This window comes from Gossypium hirsutum, chromosome D13, assembly GCF_007990345.1.
Source record: "Gossypium hirsutum isolate 1008001.06 chromosome D13, Gossypium_hirsutum_v2.1, whole genome shotgun sequence".
In the NCBI taxonomy this organism is placed as follows: Eukaryota; Viridiplantae; Streptophyta; class Magnoliopsida; order Malvales; family Malvaceae; genus Gossypium; species Gossypium hirsutum.
Genome location: NC_053449.1, coordinates 62,561,637 through 62,585,467, shown reverse-complemented (window position 1 = coordinate 62,585,467; position 23,831 = coordinate 62,561,637). Strand labels below are relative to the sequence as shown.

The window sequence follows — 23,831 nt, the reverse complement described above, 5'->3', positions numbered from 1 at the left end:
CTCTGTTATCACAAGGATTTGAATATTCACTCTATGGATGGCTAACCTTTTCTTTAGGAAAGTAGTTGCTTCTATGAAAAATACTCTAGTTTTTTTCTTTTACCTTTTTAGTTATTCTTTTATTATAAATATAGATAAACTATTGTAATTTTTAAAAATAGAAATTGTATTAAAGTGAAACCAACCTTCTTATATGAAAACTTAAATTATGACACAAAAAAATAATTTGAAAAAAAAAATAATTAGTTCTTTTTTTTTGCAAGAGTTTAGGCATACATGACAAATTCATTTGTGACATCATCTACAAGAGATTTTATAATAAATTAAATTTTGAACACCCAAAATGTGGAGAAATTATTTTATTATCTCTTTCCACCAAATTACTCATGATCCATTTCAAATTACTTAACGAAATATTAACAAATTTTTCCACATCACTCATGGCAACGAATATGACCATTGTTACAGTTGAAGTGAATACCAGGGGTGGATCAGACATGAGCAACAATGACACAAATATGAAGAAATCCATTATGGAGACCTTGCAGGATGTTGAGCAGTTTGCATATAACATTCTGATTTTCACTGGGGTCAAAAATTTCAATTTCAGGGCTGAATTCTCGAAGCCGAACTAGTCCAAAAATCTTAAATCGAGACATTTACAAGATGAACATGAAATTAGAAATTAGAATTATTAAGGGATTAAATTAGATAAATTATTAAGTACAAGGACTAGATTGAAAGAATAGTAATTATTGATCAAAGACTAATTGTGAGGTGAATAAAATAAAGAGAATTGATTTAAGAATTAAACAAATTTGTCAGTGGTAATTATGCCAAGAACCTAAGTACTGTTAAACCAAGATTTATTATTAGTTAGTGGCTTGCGTTGATCCTTGCCATTCATTTCTATTGACCATTCTTTAAGCTCAATTGCAGCCATTAGATTAATGAGTAATTAGATTAATTATGTATATATATATATATGTGTGTGTGTGTGTGTTCAATTGGTGAGAGAAGCAAAAGAAAGAAAGAAATTCTTTAGGTTACTCTTCCATTATCGTCCATCAAATTACTAAGGAAGGTGAACTTTTCACTTGAATTTGTTAAAATCTTAGTTTGTGATAATTTGATGAACATAGCCTAAGCATTAGAGAACTTAGAGAATGAAAACCTGAATCCATGAATATCTAGTGTTAAGCTTCAACTTTGTGGAAAACATGCTAGAAATGAAGTGGGATGTGTAGAAACAAGACTTGATTAGACATAGATAATATAGCCATTGATGAGTTCTTGAGAGCTTGAATGAGATTGTTGAGAACTTTGGACAAAAATGGTATTTTATTGATAGTTTGAGGCCTTAGAGTATGGTTACAAAGCCGAATTGATTCGAGTGGGAAAATTCTGAGATATACGAAAATCAAACATTAAGGTATAAAAAGACAATTGATACCATTTAAACATGTCATCTTATTTCTCAAATCATCCTAAGACTTACAGAGTCTCTTATAACTTAAGCATAAGTCACATAATACTTATATTTTAGTCCCTTTTAATCGATTTCAATCATATACCACTTATGTATCTTAGACACATAATACACTTATATTTTAGTTCCTATTAATCGATTTCAGATTCAATGGAGAATACGCAAAAATTAATATATTGAATTACTTAATAACCCAACAAAGAATTAAAGTTAGTGATATGTCCTAACGCTCAATACACCAAAATACATATCTTTAATCCCTTTCATAATATTTTCATGATCGTAATCCACATCACAAATATATATATACACATATGAATATCATCACAACCATTGCCATCAAAGTCAATTAAGCTAACATGCCTTTTATGAGAACATTGATCAATATCAATTCATTAAACTTAGCTACTTAATGAGTTATGACACGAGATCACAAACCAAATTCATTATTCGTCCTTGGATTCTTGACGTTCCGGTCTTGTTTCTCAACTTTGTTCAAATAATTCAATTATTAGAACGAGATAGTAGCATATTCAAACATAGCAGACTATTCAATTTCTTAATCATCCACAATTTGTCCATCTTCGTGCGAAGAGTAACTTAAATTATGCTAGTTTCCAAGCAAAGTCATCTAGGGAGTGCTTGAATTTCAAATATTCCATGTAATTATTGGGAGATAATATATAATAACCTTATTTTTAATAGGTTTATATGTCAAAAGTCTATCCATATATTAAATTCGCACCCAATTAAATTCTTGGCATTAATTAAAATATTTAACGATGTTCGAAATTGATTACATTGACTGTTAAAAAAATTGGTAGGCCAATTAGATGATGAGACGTGGTAGCTTATAGTTTAATCTAATATCTTTTCCAAAAAAATTTAAATTAAGCCATCGGTTTACCACTTCGACTGATCCGTCCAGTTTAATTAAATAAAACATTAAGAAATAAAATATATATATTAAAAAGATAAAGAATCGGTTCAACCATCCGGTTCTAATGTCAACTGGCCTAATGGCTTTCTCTAGATCGATATCCTTGTCATTTTGGTCTAACCGGTCCAACTGACTAATCCAACCCAAATCAAGTTATTATTATTTTATATCAAATTTAATACTTCTAATATTTTTTATTATTTTTATAGAGTTGTAATGTTTTTTATAAAATTTTAAATATTTTAAATATATTTTATTAATTTTAGAATTTTTTAAAATTTATAAGTTTATACCAATTTTATTTTTTTAATATTTAATAATATTTATATTTTTGATAATATTTTTTTAATTTTTAATATTTTTATAGGAAAAATAATAGATTAATCTAGAAGCTATTACTATCTCTATCTATTGCTCCATCAATTTATTTTACGTGGCTTAATTGATTATTTTAATTAATGATAGGGACTTAATTAAGTACAAATTGTACACAATGACTTAACTTTTTTTTGAAATTTACAAAAATAAATGAATAAAAATAAACAAAAAGTTGAACCGCCATAGTAGAATGATTTATTTATATTGATGAAGATCAATGTTCCAAGCAGAAGTATATCAACAAAAAATATATATATAGATTATTTATTTTAAATTTCTTTGTTAATATAACTTAATTATTTATTTATATCAATTTTGAACATATCAAAATAATTAGTAGTATAAACCATGTTTAAATCATTCATCTTTAAATATTGTACAATTTTGAAAATATCTGTTTTTTTTATATTGAAAATAACTTAAATATTGTGTGTATATTCGAGGGCAACACACGAAAATTAGTAACAATAAAGTGGTCCAAAAGCTTTTATTTCATTACATATTGTACACAACTCAGCTTTTCTCACCCTCTCTCTCCCCATATACCATAATTGGATACAGATTTATAAGCTTATTTAAATTAACTGCTGAAAGGTGGAGGCCTTGGCATGCCTTGCACGATGCCGCAAGTCAATACACCTTCCGGCAAGTTGTACTCATCCTTGAGGGATCGGTTAGGGGAAATAACACTAGCATAAAGCTGTTGCCCAAGGTAATGCCTGTCCCATATCTCCGACCTCAGGTTCCACATCCCGCAGTTGTCGAATGTCAATAGGATTGCTGACCAGGAGTTGGGGAATACCTGTATGGTGTGTCTGCTCACAGCGTCAAGAAGATTGTAGTTCATCCTCTTCTCAGGGCTCCATTTCCCAATGTCCATGCTGCAACAAATCATTATACAACTTATTGCTTCAACTCAGGCAATAAAATCACCACATGTATTTGTTACGTTAGAAGCTATACTTACCCCACGGCAAAGAATGAGTAGCCAGACAAGTGGTAAGACTGAATGGCGGTCTCGGGATTCTCGAAGATGATTTCCACAAAGTTTCTGTGTGTCATGTTGAGGACAATAGGTGCCAAAGTTACCTTAGTGTTGTCACTTGGTGGCTCATCGGGAATGGTATCATACTTGAAAACCTTGTCGGCTACGCCGTAGTATTCTGCAAGTTTTAGTGGAGTGGTTGGTTCGACATAGGAGGCTCCATTAAGAGCATATCGGAGCTTGCCATCTACTCTTTGTGCAGTGTTGGCAAGCTTGATGGTGCGGGTAATGTTAATGGAACCATATTTGTAGGAGCCCTGAGGGTTAGGCCTAGCAGCGTTAGAAGTCAAGTTCCAACGGAAGGTACGGAATTGATTGAGTGACCAAGCCCAACCAACAGGTGGTGGTGGCAACTCGGATGAGGCAGCTCCCTTGCCATTCTTGTAACGGATGATGCCGGTTGCTGTAACCTCACGTCTGGTAAAACGGGTAGAGGCCACCACATAGTAATCCCTTGGTTCCTGGTTGGCAGTAACAAGCACACTGAAGCACTGTCCAACATGCACATCAAGGGAGTCATAGTCATTCTGCATTGTGTGGGAACCCTCCATCTCAACCAATTTCATGGTGTGGCCCTGGAACCTGACGTTCAGAGATGTCTTGATACCCGTATTGCAAATCCTGTACTTGTACGTTTTGCCTGCCTCCATCGTAAACAGAGGTTCATCCTTCCCATCACCTTTCGCAACTTTCCCATTAAGGTGGACACCGTCACATCTCCCAAGGTTGCGACCGCTATCAAGAATCTTCTTGAGGCTGGTGTGTCCCTTGTTGAAAAAGTCTCCCACTAAGAGAGTATAGTCATCAGCCGGATCAGCGTAGGGAACAGGGATGAGTAGACGGCTGTTAACACGGAGGCCACCGAAACCACCAACCGCCTTGTGCATAGCCGTCACCGGATAGTACATGTAGCTGCCAATCTGATCCTTCACCTGGAATTTATAGGTGTAATTCTTCCCAGGGGGATAGGACAGTTGGTTCCCAGAACACCATCTTGCCAAGAGTTCTTCCTATGCTGCACGCCGTCCCTGCAACAAATCCCATTTCCACAGATAATTAGCTCGACTCTTCACTAGCATAATCATATTAATGTAAAAAAGAAACTACTCTTGGTAGTCGCTTACCATGTTACAAGGAATGGCTCATCAAGGTTATTGAACACATTGACCACGATATTGTTGTTGGTGGTAGAGTTAAGATTTGGTCCCGGGAATTGCCCGTTAATAAGAATACCCTTTACTGGCACTCCCAAGGGAGCAATGGTGCCATAGGTGACGTTCCATTCGAAAAAAAGGGTGGGATCTCCGCCCTGGACCATAAGCATTGATCCTGCCAAGAGAAATAGCATCGATATTAACATCAATCGAGCCATCTCTTACCCTTTTTTTTCGCCCGACAGTAATTTATTAATTATCCCCTTCTAGAGGAAGAGGAAGATGGTTTGCTTGAGTTGATTTTGAATTGCATGCATACCTCTCCTTTTATACCACACAATCCCCTCTTCCATTCTTCCATCTTAATCCCTTAGAAGAAGCTCATCCATTCATTTATTTCCTTGCTTTTAGCACTAATCCATTTTTGGTTTTACAATTTTGAATCATTGCTCTCTGTTATCACAAGGATTTGAATATTCACTCTATGGATGGCTAACCTTTTCTTTAGGGGAAATAATTATTTTATATATTTTTTAAAATTTTAAATGTAGATAACTATAGTATATTTTTTAATAGAAAGAGACCTTAACCTCTTTTATTCTACAATCATGATAACTAGACACTTTGATGTTAACTAAATTATACAGGTTTTATATATAATTAAATATTGAATATATATAAAAAGGAAAATTAATTATTAGTTAAGAGGTTATGTGATATGACATATTACCACATTTAAAAAAAAAGTCATATTGAAAATATACATTTCGATAAATAAAGAACCAAAAATATTTCACCAAAAAAAAAAAGAACCAAAAATATTAAATGAGAGTAGCTAAATTCATTAAAAACACATACTACAAAGTAGAGGTGTCCATGGGCCGGGCCGGGCCGGACTGGGTCCAAAAAAATTTTTGCCCCGCCTCCTAGCCCGGGCTCGACCCAGCCCGAAATATGGGTCTGCAATTTTGTCCAGGCCCGACCCAAGAAAAAAATTCTAAGCCCGAGCCCGGCTCAGCTCGGCCCATTTTTTAATAAACACCAAAAAATTATTTGAAAAAATGGGCCTCGTTTTTTACCCAAACCCATATTTCGGGCGGACCGTCGAGCCGCCTCTAGTACAAAGTAGACCTAATTCAACCTAGTTCAAACTGAACCATTCTAAAATAATTATGCTCATTTCTCTACTCAAACCCGGATCAGATTAAAATACGAGTTTAATTTTCTTCCCAAAGCAAATCCAAATAAGATTAAGAGAATAAAATAGTATTAGTACAAGATTGAATATCTCCTAAAATTAGTTTGAAATTTAATGTAATACACTAAAATTTAATATAATTTACTAAATATGAAATAGAAGAAAATCTTAATTATCATATTGTTGGCAATGAAAATATTTACACATATTCATGGGTCGGGTTTAAGAATAGTATTAATACATTTTATGTTTGTTCAAACTTGATTCAATCTTAAAATATAGGTATAAAATTTTACCCAAATCAGCTCGTATTTTTTTATATTTAATATTTAATAAATTTATGTAATTTTTTCATTTATTTAAATTTTATATATAGGCATCTTAAATTTTGTTAATGTTTACATTATAATATTATATATTACAATAATTTTAATTTATAAATTATATAATATATTAAAAATTAACTAAATCAGGCTCAAGTTTAAACATTCAAGACTCAACTAGAACCCTATTTCAAAAAAAAAAAATCTTTAAACTTGATCGAATAAACTCGTGAATAAATCTATACTACTTCTTATCCAAACAAGCAAACAAAAAACACATCATCTTCCTAACGTTGGGTGCTCATTATTGTAGAACCCTAAATGTCATGCTATCCTGGCTGGTCCTACCTCATCCCCCTTATATCTTTTAATTTTGATTTTATTTTTTAAAATATATATAATTTAAGTTGGTCCAGTAAAAAAATTTCCACCTAAAATTCGATTGAAATAAAATATGTAACTTAAATCTTGTATAAACTCATTTTTCGAACTTTATTCTTTTATAATATTTTTAGTTTAAACTATACTTTCGAGTTTAAACGGATAGTTCAATTCTTAAATTGATGAAACAGAAAGATTTTATATGAAAAGGAAAACTAAATCCACTGAATTATTAGTAAATTTTTATTGAAGTCATTGGGTTATTAAATCATTGTTATATGATCTTCTTTGTTCGCGTCGCTTGCACCAATTGAGAGTTTTTCTTCCATTTTTCTTCTGCAGTTCATTTTTTCATGAAATAACTTTGAACATCATGAATTTGTCAACCAAAATCCAAACATTTTTCTTCTTTGATATCTGGCATTGAACGTCAAATCGACTTGGAACTAAGGTATATTATTTTATCACCGATGGATACTGATCCACAGTAATAATTGCTTGGAGCTCACTAGTCGGACTTTAAAAAAAACTTAATAGCTCAGTGACTTAAATAAAAACTTCTGAATAGTTTAATGACCATTTTGTAATTTTAAAGTTAAATGACTAAAACGTAAACTTAATAATAATTTAGTAGTCCTTGGTGTAGTTTACCCTATATGAAATATAAAGAATTTTTTCTTTTTCAATAAATAAATATACAACTCTACCATAATAAAACTCTTGAATTAGTGAGATCTATTAATCGAATCCCAACTAAGTAGAGAATTTAACAAATTCACATTCATAAGTTCTATAATATTATAAAAAGTGATTTTTTATATTTTTATAAATCAATAAAAAAACTGAACTAAAATAACCAATTGAACAATTTTTTTATTTTTCTATTTTTTAATATTTAATATTTTTATTTTTAATAATTTATTCAATTGAACCGAATAAACTAGTCGGACCAAGAACTGGTGGTCCGATCGATTCAACCCTTAATTTGGTTCTAAAAACCTTACACTAGGGATATAAATGAGACATTAGTGCTCGCATGCTACTCAAGTTCGACTCAAAAAATCAAACTCAATTCGGTAATTATCGAGCCACTCAAACTCAAGCTTTCGATCATGTCGAATTCAAGCTTAATATTTGAATCGAACTACTTAAGAGCTTTTTCAAGCTTTTCATGTTTTTATATTATTAAATTGCATTATTTTCCTTAATATATATTATTAACCCTAAAATTAATTATCGAGTTAAACTCGAGTTCAAACTTAAATACAGAAATTAGCAAATAAACTTAATTAAATTCAAACTTAAATAACTCGATTATATCTTAAAACAAAGCAAATATTGGATAGAGCTGTTGCCAAATATTAAACTTGAAATTTTAAATCAAATTAAATTTTACTCGATTACATATTTGATTTTTAATTTTCAACCAACCCTAGTTTGGACTTAAAAGACTCGAAGAGAGTCGTGGTCATGGTGAGTGGTGGCCAGCTAAGCAAAAGTATGGGCCCCACGTAAAGGCTGTCGGATGCCAAAATATCATCAATTCCCATTAGTTAAATGCTATTTTTGTATGTATATATTATTATATTATCTTCTTTCCCACTTTGAAAAAAATCCTGCACTCACTGGGTCTCTCTGTGTACTGTCTTCCCCTTTTCCATTTCTCGTAAACAAAGTCCATAACATTCGTCTCTCAGATCCTTTCCTCTTAGATCATCAAATCCATTCCTTTTTTTCACCAAAACATGAGGGAAATCATAAGCATTCATATAGGTCAAGCTGGTATTCAAGTCGGTAACTCATGTTGGGAGCTTTACTGCCTTGAACATGAAATCCAACCCGATGGAATGATGCCCAGGTTTTTATCTTCAAAACCCATTTTTTTAGCAAAAAGATGCTAACTTTATGTTCTTTCATGACAGATTCTGAAGGGATAACAGTTGGTTTTCAATGTGTTTGTGACTTTGTTGCAGTGACACCTCTGTAGGTGTAGCAAATGATGCTTTCAACACTTTCTTTAGTGAAACTGGTTCAGGGAAACATGTTCCTAGAGCTGTGTTTGTGGATCTGGAACCTACTGTGATCGATGAAGTTAGGACTGGGACTTACCGACAACTTTTCCACCCTGAACAGCTTATTTCTGGCAAAGAAGATGCTGCCAATAACTTTGCCAGAGGCCATTATACAAGTACACTATAAACATCATCTGTGGTTCTTCTTTTTGTTGTTGTTCTTTTTGTTGGGTTACTTACAAAGATTGATGCTTGTCCTTTTTGCAGTTGGGAAGGAAATTGTGGATCTTTGCCTTGACCGTGTTAGGAAGTTAGCTGATAACTGCACTGGTTTACAAGGGTTTCTTGTGTTCAATGCTGTTGGTGGTGGAACTGGTTCTGGTCTGGGATCTTTGTTGTTAGAACGCTTGTCGGTGGATTATGGTAAAAAGTCAAAGCTTGGTTTCACCATCTACCCTTCACCACAGGTAACCATTTTAGCTTAAAAGCCTGCGGTAATGTGCATTTGAGTTTGCTAGGACTATGCTTCATGTTTGGCCTTTGAAACCTTTTTGTGGTATGCAAGTTTACATTTTGGTTTTGTCTCTGTTAAACTCACAGGTCTCAACAGCTGTTGTGGAGCCTTACAACAGTGTTCTGTCTACTCATTCCCTTCTTGAGCACACTGATGTGGCTGTGCTCTTGGATAATGAAGCAATTTATGACATATGCCGTCGTTCCCTTGATATTGAGAGGCCAACTTACACTAACTTGAACCGTTTGATATCTCAAATCATATCATCCTTGACAACTTCTTTAAGGTTTGATGGAGCTATCAATGTGGATGTTACTGAGTTCCAAACCAATTTGGTTCCATATCCCCGTATCCATTTCATGCTCTCTTCATATGCACCTGTCATCTCAGCTGAGAAAGCATACCATGAACAATTGTCGGTTCCCGAGATTACAAATGCTGTGTTTGAGCCTTCAAGCATGATGGCAAAATGTGACCCTAGGCATGGGAAGTACATGGCATGTTGCTTGATGTATCGGGGAGATGTTGTCCCCAAGGATGTTAATGCTGCTGTTGCTACCATCAAAACGAAGAGGACTGTGCAGTTCGTTGACTGGTAAGAGAATTTCATATGGAAGGATGGAAAACTCTGCTTCATTAGTTCACTAGCTAGGAAATTGCCCTTGCCATCATTATCATATGGGATTGGTTTATATAATAGTATATACCTAAGTATCTCATGCAGGAATATAGTAGCACAATGTATTTTAAGGATGTCCTTGTGTCTCCAATATATTCTTGCCCTTTCTCTGAAAAGTTTTTTTTTCGATTGGATGTGTAGGTGCCCTACTGGCTTCAAATGTGGTATTAACTATCAGCCTCCAACTGTTGTACCCGGAGGAGATCTCGCGAAGGTGCAGCGAGCTGTTTGCATGATAAGCAACAACACAGCAGTGGCTGAGGTGTTTGCACGCATTGACCACAAATTCGATCTCATGTACTCGAAGAGAGCTTTCGTGCATTGGTATGTTGGTGAGGGCATGGAAGAAGGAGAGTTCTCTGAAGCTCGTGAGGATCTGGCTGCTCTCGAAAAAGATTATGAAGAAGTCGGAGCCGAAGGTGTAGAGGACGAAGAGGATGCCGAAGACTATTGATGTTCGTATGCTGAAATATTTACTTTTGAATATCAGCTGTGTGTTTAAGGGTATTCCTATCTTTTGTTCTTGTGTAGCACTGTCTTCCTGTGTGCCGTATGATTGTTAAATTGTGCCCATCATTTGCCTAAGGGCTTTTTATGCTATCAATGAAGTAATATTTATAGTTGTGTTTGTCATTTTTTGTTATAAATGTGTCTTCTATTTATGAAAGGTGTTCCATAAACAACATTTATGGTTGCTGTAAGATTGTCAAATTGTACCTATAATCTGTCTAGACCCTTTTTATGCCACCAATGAAGTGATATTCAGAGTTGTGTTGCACACCATTTTTGTTATAAATGTTTTCCTTGTTATTTATGAAAGGTGTGGTTTATAGGAGCAAAAAATGGCCAAATCATTATTTTTGCTTTATTTCATTGTATTAAGAGTTAAGAGTTAAAATATATTTTGTTTTCACTCAAAAAATGGGTTACTTAAGTCCAAATTAATCTGTAGATGGAAGTTGAAAAAGCATAATAATTAGATAATGGCAAGTGATATGTATGTGTACATTTGTTAACGTACGAGGATTAGTTTTTTAACAATAATGTGTACATTTGTTAACGTACGAGGATTAGTTTTTTAACAATAGAAATGAATAAAATTTTATTAGAAAGATTGGTTTGCTTTTTAATTTAATGTATAGTGACTAATTTACTAATTTTTTTAGTAAATAGAGTAAAATGTAATTCGATTCTTAATACAACAATTTTCATTATATTTTTACCTATTTTATTTAGAGTACTCATTTTTAACAAGTGTTTGATCAGTATTCGAACATAAATACAGGGATTTCATCTAATAGGACTTCACCATGGAACTTGTTAGAATCAGAATTGAGTATACCATGAAACTTGTTAGAAGAAAGAGTAGGAGCAAAAATCATGGAACTTGTTAGAAGAAAGAGTAAGAGCAAAAATGGTGTGAGGAACATAACTGAAACAGCAATAGTTTTCATTTCAGACATTGAAAATTGTTGTTTCTAAACACTAGGAACAGAAACAGCCTCTAGTTTCATAGTTAGAAAGAGAGAAATCAACTTTGACAGAATAAGTGACAAAGTGTAGTAAGATCCCAAATAGCATCATTCGGATCAAATGCTGCACTTTGAAGGTACTCATTAACCCCATTCATTGCATATAAAGTTGCTGATACCTGTCTTTCTACTTTCAAGCGTTCAAATTCCATGAGCTCTTGATCAATCCCTTGAGGCAAAACACCAACTTCTTGCGGCAACTCCAGTCCTTGGGTTAAAGGAATCTGATCAAACCCTGTTGGAATCATCCAGGATTGACCCAACTGCGACAGATCCGGTCCAAGTTCCCCTACAAAACCGCTCAACTCCGGCCTGTATGCACCATCAAACACCAACGAATTACACGTAAAACTATCGGTACCAGCATTACTGATACTACTATTAATACTGTCGTTACTGCCAACAATAGTACTTGCTTTAATGGTGATTTTGTTGGAGTTGGTAGTACTATTACTATTATTATTCTTCCCTTGCCTCAAGCTCTTCTTATGATTAAGTAAGTTCCTAATCTTCAAAGAGAGATGAGAATCAGTAGGAACATGAGTTGCAAAATTGGTTCTTGTATTAGAGCCTCTAAGAAGACAAGCAGCTTCATCATAAGCTCTAGCAGCTTCTTCAGCTGTTTCAAAAGTACCAAGCCACATCCTTATTTTTTGTGTAGTGTCTTTGATCTCAGCAACCCATTTCCCTGATGGTCTTTGCCTTACACCAACAAACTTGTTTCTCCTCTCCTTGAACTTGCCTTTTTGTTGGGTTTGAACTTGGTGTTCCATTGGAAAGAAGAAAAGGTTGTTGGGGGGGGGGTGAAAGAAAAGAGGTGAGGGGGTTGGGTTTTTATATAGGGGGATATTGAAAGTTTGTGGGAAGGGTGTCTTGACATTGTTGGAAGCATGTTGGGCATAATCTGTTGTATAGTTAGTGACTGATATCTCAAAGGGTTTTGAGTTGACCAAATGATAAGGAGGGATTGGTGAAGGCAGGCAGGCATGACACTTGGAGAAAGTAGGCTCCCACCAAAAAGAGAATGGGAGCGTTGAAAAAGGATCCAAATGGAAGAAACAACAAAATAGAGGGGGAATATCAAGCAGGTTGGATTATAATGGAATCTCTTCTATAAATAAAAGCAAAGCGTTTTCAAAGTTCGCTTCAATTTTTGAGATTATAAGTTCAATTTCACCTTTAAAATGTTCTCCATTCAACAATGATTTATCTCAAGTAGCTTGACAACGCCCTGGATTTACTTCCATCTTCTTTCATTAGATTAAAATTAAAATAATTGAATGACGGGTAACATTAATTTACTATTTAGGATAGTAAATCTAATACAACAATTACGTAATCGTAGACTGAACTTTTCGGTATGGTTTAATCCTTAGTAGCCTTCATAAATATGATGCCCAAAGAAACCCTTTTTGATAAAAAAAAAAGTTGGAAATTTTAAACGAAGAATCTTGGGATTTAAATTTTATTTGCTATATGAAATTTGTGATAATCATTTTTCAATACTAAAGGCAGACATAAAAGCAAAGTAAACAACCAGTTCGTGCACGCCACACTCCTTAAAAAAGCATACTAAAATGACCAGATTAGAATATAAAAATAATTCAAGGACTAATGATGAGAACTGACCAAAAAGAAAATTCAAATATAAACATACTAGAAAACCGACAACACATAATATTATTGTTCTTTTTTATGATCCAAATTGCAAGCATAATGAAAGAATTACAATCCAAATTCTATGAAAAATTTGAAACGAAGACACATTAGACCAAAACTGCTACAAGAACATTTGACTTCTCAAACCTCAATGCACTTTTTTGACACAAAAAATATGCTCACCAACCACACGAATCACCACTCTCGCTTCTTGTTCCATAAATAGATACTTTTATAATATACACATTCTATAAAATTTTATATATCTAGGGAGGAAAGTTCATTTCAATCACCGAGGGAGTAAAAAGAACATGATGCAAAAACGAAGGGAACCTTCTCCGTGAAAAGAATTTGGTATATAAAATAAATATATGCATTGATGCACAAGACAGATGAGTATCGAGCCAATGTTAACTAGGAGGAGAGGATGGATTGTAAAGCAAGCTGTTGTTGCGGCTGCAAAGATGATAAAGTTGAAGCCAATGCTGCTGGTGGTAAAGTCTGTTGAAGTTGCCTCAGTAGATTCACCATCCTACTTGCGGTTTGTTCTGTGGCTAAATCCTTACCACATAAAACCTACACAACAGCAGTAGATTTCATCAAATGCACCATAATAACCGAACCACATAAACAGAACAGATAGCCACAATTCTTATTTGAATTGTTTGTTCAGAACAAGCAATTCATATAAGAATAACCTTTATGTTAAGAAGAGTTTGATAAGGTAAGTAGAAATTTTACCTCAGCAAAAACTGAAACAATCTTAGGAAGGAAATGATGGTTGGGACCCAAAACTTCATTGTCAGACCTGAACATACATTAGAGACATTGTTACTAATGGGCATTAACAACATATTGAAGCCGAAAAAAAAAACCTGAAATGAGATGAGGTTAGCTAAAAAAAAGCTGATCTAACCTTTCAACCATTGAACAAAGTTGTTCATGAACAACTTTGGCTTCAATCAGATCACCTTTTATTGGCAAGCAGTTTAACCATGCAGGAACAACCTACCAAACACAACAGGGTGTGCGCAAGGCAAAGCAAACATTAAGAAAACAAAAATAAAACATCAAATAAGCTTTTAAGACATAAGCAACCAGTATTACTAATGTGAAAAATGCAATGCAGATCAAAAGAAGTGTATACAGAACTGATTCTATCTGAAGTTTTAGAATATCATGCATCAGTGGTACTAGAATGTTTCAATTGTTTAAACTTTCTATGAAGATGTTCATCTTGTTCAAAATAGATATTTAGACCTCTTAAAAGAAAACAGCACTAAATCCAAACTGATAAGAGTTAAAATTTACTAGTATGACCATTTTTACAAAATAGAAAAGGAAAATGTTTGTTAGTATTATTGAAAACCTTGGAAAAACTATCGACAAGGCCATCAACTTACCTTTTAGAGACAATGGTTCTTAATTTGATGCTCAGCTATGTATACATAAAACTATATTATATGTAACAATGTGAATGCATGAATATGTCAAAAAACGCTTTAATTTACTTTTACAGCCACTAACAAAAAATGAAGAGGGGAGAAAAAATGTGCTCTTCAATTCCACCAAGGCTCTCCTCTACCCTAAGAGTTGATTAGAATATTGGAAAATGTGCAATAGTCTCAAGCACAAACATAGAGAACAGTATGGCCCATTGTACATAAGATACGGCACAGGCTTTAACAAGAAGATACATTTGGGGACTTCAAACAATAGCTCAGAAATGTGCTTTTTTTTTAACGCAAACCACCGATTTTTCCTTTCATATCAATAGGGCAAAATAACTTGGAAAGATGTGCCATACCTGAGTTGCATCAATACTGTCTCGGTGGAACAGACATATTTTTCCCAAAGCAGAAACAGCATTATCATATGCCATAACATTTTCAGGTTGCGAAGCATTAGGATGTTGAATTACAGCATTTAACCTTGATAAAGCCTCTGGAAAAAGACACAAATATGTTATTCTATACAAGAAATAATCACATTATAGACTATAAAGCAAAGTTTACCTCCAACAAGTGGCTTAAATACAGGTCCACCAAATTCTGCACAAACACCAAGCCCATATACTGCTGCCTGGAACATAAAATCATAATATTTAATTCAATCTCAAGTCTCAACAATCCATAGTGCTTTGGATGCCAGAACTAAGAAAATACATACCTGTCGCACATCTGGATTCTCATCATTGCAAGCCTCCAATATGAAAGGAAGATATGTGTCATAATATCTGTTTCAACCAAATTACAGCAATAAGCAATTGCATCAAATGATTCTCTATGATAATAACGAGTACAAGAAAATTAGGCAGCTTACTTTAAAGATGCCTCACGACACTGTTCGGCAACATCATCAAAAATACAAATTGCAATTCTTCTTTCTTCAGGTGTCTTATCTTTGCCCTGTATTATAGACACATACAAAGAGAGAGAGAAATATATGAGCATACTTCAGGAAAGAACTTTTTTACTCTGGACGTTCCTCAAGAACTGATTTTGGAAACAAGAGACAACTTTCTTGGGACTCACCCACATAGGTGTAAGATATGAAGATAGCTCATCAAAGAAAGGCAGGAAAGAGGCTTTAAATGTTTTGATCAAAGTTCCCAAGATTTCACCCACCTGGAAGCAGAAAAGGAAGCTTTAATGGATCCAAAAAGGATAATAACAGATAAATAAATATTAGCTTGTCGTTTATGTGCTTTATATCATAGCTTTTATTTTCGTACTTGGTCAAAAACTTCTTCCTCTTGTTCATTTTCCTCTTTAATCAACTCTCCCTCCTCAGCATCAAAGTCTTCAGCTTTGGCTCTTTCAGCTCTCTCACTTTTTCTGCTAGCACTAGCTGTGATTACTTGTTTTATCTCATCCACAATAGATCTAACTTGACTTTCATCTAGCAGAGGACCAGAGATCTGAAAGAAAAGAATTGTTCTCAGACACTGGGGCTAAACGCTTAGTAGTTAGTAGAAAAAAAGTTCTCAGACATTGGGAATGAAGACTTAGTACTTCATGTATTATAAACGATCTCTTGTCAAAGGTACTGATACATGTGAACCAAACTTAATGAAAGAAAAAGGCCAGGAATGGGGCTCTGAAATGTTTTATCGAATGCTTACTCACATATATTGACTAAAAGAGAGAGAAACAAGAGCTCATAGACAGCCAGGAAATATTAGGGTACAGTTTTTAACAGACACGACAGATTTAATTAAGGAATCAGTTCAACTTATTAGCCAATGTTAAAATACCATATTAAGTTCAAGTAACCATCCTTGTTTTTATTTATTTAAATAAATTCTAACCATCTCTTGCTCAATAAAATTCATTCAAAAGCAGAATAATTTCAAACAGAAAACAGTGAAAAGAAGAGACACTTCATAATTAACTTCATTTAATAATAGTACAAACCTGTACGCATTCATTCAATGCATCTAACATGCTTGCACATATTTCCGTATCAGGTTCCTGCAAGAATGTGGTAATTTAAGTTTGCATCTATGACAAACAACAGATCAATAATGCAAGTTCCGATACATGAATACTCCTAAGAAAAAACAACAATAACCTTATGCAATGCCTCCACTAGAGCCGGAATAATGTAATCAGACAATTGCTTTACATAGGTCTCATTACGCCCTTGAGCCATTCCCTTCTCCATAGCTAATTTTGCAGAACGCAATAACTCCGGCATAGCTACAAACAAAATAAAAGAAATGGCCAAGACAATTAATAGAAGCCTAACAAACTTGAAAAGGAAAACATTTTAAGTAAAAGAGAAGCAGTATATCAAAACCATTCTACCTGAAACAGCAGCTTTTCTAACTTCTTCGTGGAAATAAAATTTAAGAAGAGGAACTAGAGTCAGGGCAACCTGCACCATATGTCCACCATTTTGCTAGTATAACATAGCTAGAAAGTCAAGAATAATAACCCAATACATTGAATTGAAACACACCTGATCAATCCAAGGAAAAAATCCTTCCTTCAACTCATCAGCATAGCAACAAAGCATATTACATGCTGTTGCCTTTTCCTCCAGGACGCTAGTCTTGATCCCAATTCTTTTATCCCCGAGGGTAATGGTTTCCATACTGAACATACAATACCAGACATAACCTTACTATAACACAAAACAACATATTACAAAATAATATTCTATTTCTCTAAGCCAACACAGTCAGGCCAGAAGTCTGTGTGTCAATGTGGTGTTTGCAGACATTAGCATGAGTAGGTATTTCTTAGATCATCTTTGTATGTATTTTTGTGTAGCATAGAGAGAAGTAGAAAAGAGAAGGGGGAGGAGAGGATATTGAGCCTTGGCCTAAACAAATGATGGAAGGATAAACAAGATACAGATGAATGTATCAACATTCAAGTTACTTATTGGCTTAATTCTAAAATAGTAGCAAATTGTACCAAATAATACTGCTCAGAATGAAATTGCTATAAGCCAACCAACCATCCATAGATGAACACAGCTAAGGCTAGGATTCTTTACGTGTCCATGCAGTGTCTGTGCACATGCAAGCATGGGTGTGTGTTTCTAAGATCGTTTATGTTTTTGAATGAAAATATAGAGAAGTAGAAGACATGAGAAAAGAGTTTTTTACCTATACAAATGAGGATAAAAAAAATATACATGCATGTATTGACATTTATGTCGTTACTGGTAAATTTACTTAAAACAGTAACAAAGTATAACCTTTCATCGTCAGAGTCCTCGATGTCATTATCTGAATCTGCAGATGTAATAGTCACATCTGGCTTCAGTTGAGCAGACTGGAGAAGGGGAGGCATGACAACACTCATGTAAGGGAGGAAGTCTTGTCCCAAACACTTGCAGAGTCTGGCCCATGCCTGTAATAAGGTGATATAATCATAAGCAAGGACAAATAAAATGTGAAAGATATTGTCTAAGCAGTTCCCGTGCTATGGGCATACTTGCAGCATGTAACTTGTTGTCGGGTCATCTGTTTCCATTTGGGATACTTGCAATGACATAAGCACTTCCATAACCTTGCAATAAGGAAGAAGGATAAGATAAAAGGTAAGCTTATATTTGATGAAAGAACAAAAACAAGATGTAAACACTTGGTGGAAATATCAATATAATTAATAAATTTTACAGTATAATGAAATTAAACAGCAATGAGATGAAAGAAAAAGAAAAATATATGCTACAAATTACAAAAGTCACAGGGGGAAGGCAGATACTTGCTCCAAATTGCACCATTACACTCCCTAACTAATGGTATCACTAAACTCAAATATCTTAACCATCCATGACTTCTGAGATGTAAGAAAATAACTAGAAGAGGAAAATAAAACAAATTAACACAGGAATGGTGCTTTTACACTTGTACCAACCTGCTTAGCATCATCTCTGAACTTCTCCTTTCCAACAGCCATTCCAACAATACTAATACACTCCATGGATTTGGCACGAAGCATACGATTAGATTTGTCAGTTGCATTCACCAAGAGAGCTTTCAGATAAGGCATAACTGCATCATAGTATTTTTGGAAGTGCTCCTGCAAACCCCCATATCGTCAAACTGAGTCATCTCGAAAAAAATATATAAATCCATGATCAATATAGCTTTCTTTAGGGTCAAATCTATACCTGAGATGAGTCAGCAACTGATGCCAATGCAGTCAAGGCCCCTTCTTGCACCATTTGTTTCCCATTCTGCATGTTATATCTTATGTTAAAAAAAAATCCTTTAATAAAATTAATTCATGCATTCTTGATGTGATATTTATAACTCCAACTGTCATAACTCATACCTGTAAAAGTACAAGCAATTTGCTAACTATTCCATCCAAGTAAGGTGTTAAAATTTCTGGAGTGCAATTCTCACTGAAGTTGAGCACAGCTGAAGCAGCATGGGCCTGTTAAGACAATTATATATAGCAAAATTAACTGTTATACAAAATAAACAGGAAAATATTGAACATGCAAGTACCTAACCGGCATGAAATAAGGTAGGGAAAAAACTCTTTACAACATAATAAGACTGTTAAACGTTCATACAAAAAGGAGCACAAGCTAGGTTATTTCAGTTTCCTCAATAAAAGGTAACTAAGCATCATTCATCAACTCAATATCCACATGAACACATAAACAAGGATCCCCCCCCCCAAAAAAAAAAGAAAATTCATAAAATATTCAGGAAATCATGATGCAGCATCCACTCTCCAATCAATTAATTCCCTTCACAATCCATTCTCAGGCTCTTGCAAATGCATCCACCATTTTAGAAATTAATCTGTATAAATGCTAGCAAAAATAGAAGTTCCCTTTTGTCTTTCAAGAAGAAGCAAGATAGAGAATTGTACAACGAAATCTAACAACTTTGTGGCCATTATTTGATAACATAGCATATCTTTTGATCATTTAGAAATTTGGCATAATGACCATAAATGAATTCTAAAGAGTGATGAAAATAATCTGCCAGTAACAAGTTGAAATGTTCCAAACTGGAAATTGTGCGAGTTTTTATTGATGACTAAAGTAAATTATATAAACAAATAAGAAGATATCCGCTTAATTAAGCTTTAACTAAAGCAAGCGATGCACCATAGAGACACCATGTGCATGCATTGACAACTTTAGTAGGTGGAAATTACAGAAATAAGCTGGATAAATGATGTTTATGGGTGGGGGGAGAGAGGTATCAATTATACCATGCAAACACAGAAAGAAAGGGAAAGATCAGGTAGACACATTATCTCTATGTAAAAGGCAGAGAAATAACAGTTAGCAACGGTTAAAAGCAAAATCTATAGCCCTGAGGCAAATTTTATATAGTTGTAACTAACCTGTACTCTAGGATTTTGGAAGTCATCCATAGCAGCTGCTAAGGCAGGCAATACTCTTTGGTGATATTGGTTCTGCAAATCAGGACCCAGGTCGGTAGACAATTGCCCGATTGCATTAATAGCTGCCCACCTCACACGGGGATGAGAATGGTTAAAGGAGTTCAAAACCATAGAAACCACTTGTTCCAGATTTTTAACCATAACCTGCAAGTACAGCAACAAATTAAAATTCAACAAAAACAGGGAGCATGTCCAAACTCTACACAATGTGATCTTCCCCCCCCCCTTTCAAAACATAAACTGAATCCTCAAGAAAAGTTATGGTTAAAACCACCAGAATCAAGAGATACTAAACAAATTCTAGCTCATTGTTCAAGTAATAAATGGAAAACACATGCATTTACAGCCATAGTTGGAAGCAATGTTTATTGGTCCGCTTCGGGAGTTGGACATAAGAATAATGTCATTCGTAAATAACATTGCTAGTGCTTAAAAGTGCTACATATATACCTTGGAACAACCCTCGGCAATCTGTGCAAGGGCAATCAACGCAGCATGGTGCTTTTGCCACTCAGGAGCAGCCAAATAAGTCGAAAATTGCTCAGATGCAACAGGAACAATAGTATTTCCACCTAAGGAAATTGCTAGACGATCCAAACATTCCTGTCCCACAGCGTAATTGCTAGTTTCTCCAGCATCCTCATCCTCGACTTCTGCAGTGTGCCACGCTGCATCATCCTCAATATCAAGCAACAATCTCATCAATATTGCAAATAATCTACTAATAAACTGAGGCAGCTTCCTCATCATTCCGGGAGCCCGTTCCCTGGCCTCTGCCAAGGTAACTACAAATTCAATTGCCAAGTGACGAGTTCCTTCCTCAAGTGATTCTGCCTCCGCAATCTGCAGCATAGAACCCACCACATCAACAATCTGCCTCCTAAGAAACCGAGGCTCCGTCTCTGCCAACTCAATCAACAACTCTAGCGCCTCCTGAGCCGTAGCCTCATTCCCGTTATTCAAAGCCTCCGTCAAGGTCTTCATCATTGCTGGTAAAAGATCCTGAAACCTATCCCGATCAGATGAGCTGGTCAAGCACTGAATAAAATTGATAACCGCATTCAAGGCCGCGATTTTGACATCCGCATTAGAATTTTCACTCAAACACTTCAAGAAAACAGTGTGCAGATCCTTTATGAAAGGAGTCAACACATCACCAATATACTGACTCAACTGCGCAAATATCAAAAAAGCAGACTCCTGCAATCTAGGGGAATCGGAAGAAACACATTGAAACATAAACGGCAACAGCTCTGGCCATCCGTTCTCCGGCAAAATACTAGAAGCAAGCTCCGAAACAGTATCGCATAACTTTTTAGACAAAGATTGAGCGGTTTCGACTTGGATTTGATTCAAGAGCACAGATTTGATAGAGGAATGAGTGGAAACGTTGAGACGAGGCCAGATATAGGAATCATCACGAGTCAACAGCTTACGAAGGAGAATAGCAGCCATGGCACGAGTATCCGGTTGAGCACAGACCTGAAGAAGGTGAGCAAGGCGGAGGCAGAGAGCATCAGGCTCAGATTGCTTGCAAACATTGAATAAAGCCTCGGCGTGTGAACGTTGCTCGTTGGAAGATGACATCAAGTGAGAGATTAAGGTTTCGAATGGAACCGGATCGGATCCTAAGATGACAGCGAGCTGAGATTGCTGGTCCATGGTGGCGACGGCGGCGGCGGCGGCGGCGAAGAAGATGATTGATAATAGCGATGAAGATGAAGAAGAGGATGGTTAATTGATTCCTCTCTCCCTTTTTATGCGTGTATTCTTCGTTTGCTTGGCTGCTGTGTCTGAGAGAGAGAGAGAGACAGAGAGACAGAAGGGGGGGTGGCTGAGAGGGTTTTAGGAGGAGTGTAGGAAAGAGAGAAATGAGGGATTTTAAGAGAGCGCGCCAATTAGGGTTGACAACGAAAATGAAAATAAAAATAAACATTTAGTCGTTTGTTTAAATTTTTTATTCTTTAAATTTGTATTTTAATTAATTTATCTCAAAATGAATGAAAAATTAATATTTGTTAACTTTGTTATATGCGAATTTTTATGTTAATAATATTTTAGTATTTAATTAATTTTTTTAAAATTTAAAATTTATAAAAAATTATAAAAATTTGCGTGACAATTCACGTATACATCATATTAAAAAGGTTAGAAAATATTAATTTTTTATTTATTTTGGGATGATTTGATAAAAACACAAATTTAAATATTAGAAGAAACAAAAAAAATGAATAAAGGATTAAAATGATATTTTTAAAAATTAAAGGATCAAATAAGTTATAATACCAAATAATAAAAAAAAAAGAATTTTGGAAGCTTAGCTTAGCTGGTATCCTTATGTGTCATCATGATTACAGTACAGTGTCCTTATTTGCTTTTCTTTTTTTATTCATCTCACACTTTAATTCTTAAAAAATACAAATAATCGGGTATTTAATATATTATATAAATAAACTACAAATAATATAAGCTTAACGTGAAATTTGATATTTTAATTTAACATCTTTTTTAAGATGATACCTATGTTATTTTTATCCAATGTGTTAATTTTTTAATTTTTTAATTTAATTTTTTCGTAAAAACCGAATTAAATCATGATTTATCGGACTGCACTTAACAAAATCATGAAATATTTAAATCTAATAATATTAGAAATCAACTTCTATTAAATCTATCCTAAAACCTAAATTAAACACTAAAAAATTAAAATCATTATCTTTGAGTACTAAAATATATAATTTTTGTTAAATTTATATACTAAATTGAATAAAAAAACATAAGTACCACATTAAAAATATATATCAAACTCGAGTACTAAATGACATATTTAACCAATAATATATCTATAGTACTATTCAATTGAAAAAATATTAAAAAGCATACTTGTCACAAAATAAATTATATTATTATAAATATATTTTTATCTAAAATTAATAAAAATCCAAAAAAAATAATCTTCAACTTTATCATTTTACATAATTTTTAATAAATATATTTATTTTTAAAATAATCTAATAAATATTTACTTATTAGTGAATAAAGTACTAAAATTTGACAGATCAGGTGAGCTTTGGCTGCCCCTTTTTTGCTCTATCACTTTACAATCTTCCCGCTAAAAATGACAAGGACCAGCATTGGCCACCTTTCATTATTTTATATTACCCCTTTTTTATTTATTTATTTTCTTTTGATTAATTTTATCAATTTATTGTGCGTCTTTTTAGCCATTTGAATTTTTTTTAATTAATTAAAATTTAATATTTTTAGTAATTTTATTTTTTTAAACGTGTTTAGTAATTTAGGATAATTCTTTTATAAAATCTTTTTAATAATATGATAGAATTTACATTTATTTTATTTAAATTATATCATCGTTTAAATATTTTACACCTATTTAATTATTTTCAAATTTTACTATTTACTTTTTAGATTTATGTATTTAAAAATGTTTTGGTTATTCAATTTTAAAAAATTATAAAATGTTCGTTCAACTATTCGGAAGTTTTTATTTAAGTTATTGGACTGTTAAAATCATTATTGTATAACTTTTATGCTCTCATCGTCGAGACCAATCAAAAGCTCTAATTCATTTTCTTTTCTATAGTTCTTTTTATTTTCATAATAACAACTTTAAACA

General features: G+C 33.9%; 3 protein-coding genes and 1 pseudogene across 3 annotated transcripts; 1 reads left to right on the top strand and 3 right to left on the bottom strand.

The window, feature by feature from the left end:
- Positions 1 to 3,265: 3,265 nt before the first annotated feature.
- LOC121225276 (L-ascorbate oxidase homolog) lies at positions 3,266 to 5,303 on the bottom strand (annotated as a pseudogene).
- A 3,167-nt stretch (positions 5,304 to 8,470) lies between these two features.
- Positions 8,471 to 10,746, top strand: LOC107943031 (tubulin alpha-5 chain). Its single transcript, XM_016876758.2, has 5 exons — positions 8,471 to 8,766; positions 8,882 to 9,096; positions 9,188 to 9,387; positions 9,521 to 10,029; positions 10,255 to 10,746. The coding sequence occupies exons 1-5, from the start codon at positions 8,654 to 8,656 to the stop codon at positions 10,565 to 10,567; spliced, it is 1,350 nt and encodes a 449-aa protein (XP_016732247.1). The 5' UTR covers positions 8,471 to 8,653; the 3' UTR covers positions 10,568 to 10,746.
- Positions 10,747 to 11,542: 796 nt separating this feature from the next.
- Positions 11,543 to 13,162, bottom strand: LOC107943032 (ethylene-responsive transcription factor ERN1). Its single transcript, XM_016876759.2, has one exon. It carries the CDS (start codon positions 12,416 to 12,418, stop codon positions 11,645 to 11,647), a length of 774 nt encoding a protein of 257 aa, XP_016732248.1. The 5' UTR covers positions 12,419 to 13,162; the 3' UTR covers positions 11,543 to 11,644.
- A 140-nt stretch (positions 13,163 to 13,302) lies between these two features.
- LOC107943030 (importin-5) lies at positions 13,303 to 22,095 on the bottom strand. The gene is made up of 20 exons (XM_016876757.2): positions 20,645 to 22,095; positions 20,135 to 20,338; positions 19,100 to 19,204; positions 18,936 to 19,001; positions 18,680 to 18,844; positions 18,254 to 18,328; positions 18,015 to 18,169; positions 17,268 to 17,403; positions 17,114 to 17,183; positions 16,878 to 17,005; positions 16,721 to 16,777; positions 16,039 to 16,224; positions 15,839 to 15,931; positions 15,627 to 15,712; positions 15,474 to 15,540; positions 15,320 to 15,386; positions 15,112 to 15,248; positions 14,221 to 14,312; positions 14,046 to 14,112; positions 13,303 to 13,880 (listed from the first exon to the last, which is right to left on the bottom strand). Exons 1-20 carry the CDS (start codon positions 21,854 to 21,856, stop codon positions 13,719 to 13,721), a joined length of 3,330 nt encoding a protein of 1,109 aa, XP_016732246.1. The 5' UTR covers positions 21,857 to 22,095; the 3' UTR covers positions 13,303 to 13,718.
- Between the last annotated feature and the right edge of the window lie 1,736 nt (positions 22,096 to 23,831).

What these genes read in the sequence shown, in the direction of transcription:
- LOC107943031 (XM_016876758.2), top strand. Translation starts at nt 8,654, where the DNA reads ATGAGGGAAATCATAAGCATTCATATAGGTCAAGCTGGTATTCAAGTC. An exon ending in TGCCAGAGGCCATTATACAA is followed by an intron (nt 9,097 to 9,187) that starts GTACACTATAAA and finishes TCCTTTTTGCAG; the next exon opens with TTGGGAAGGAAATTGTGGAT. An exon ending in ACTGTGCAGTTCGTTGACTG is followed by an intron (nt 10,030 to 10,254) that starts GTAAGAGAATTT and finishes TTGGATGTGTAG; the next exon opens with GTGCCCTACTGGCTTCAAAT.
- LOC107943032 (XM_016876759.2), bottom strand. Translation starts at nt 12,418, where the DNA reads ATGGAACACCAAGTTCAAACCCAACAAAAAGGCAAGTTCAAGGAGAGG.
- LOC107943030 (XM_016876757.2), bottom strand. Translation starts at nt 21,856, where the DNA reads ATGGACCAGCAATCTCAGCTCGCTGTCATCTTAGGATCCGATCCGGTT. An exon ending in TGTCGTGAGGCATCTTTAAA is followed by an intron (nt 15,541 to 15,626) that starts GTAAGCTGCCTA and finishes TGGTTGAAACAG; the next exon opens with ATATTATGACACATATCTTC. An exon ending in ACAGTATTGATGCAACTCAG is followed by an intron (nt 14,313 to 15,111) that starts GTATGGCACATC and finishes TGTGTTTGGTAG; the next exon opens with GTTGTTCCTGCATGGTTAAA.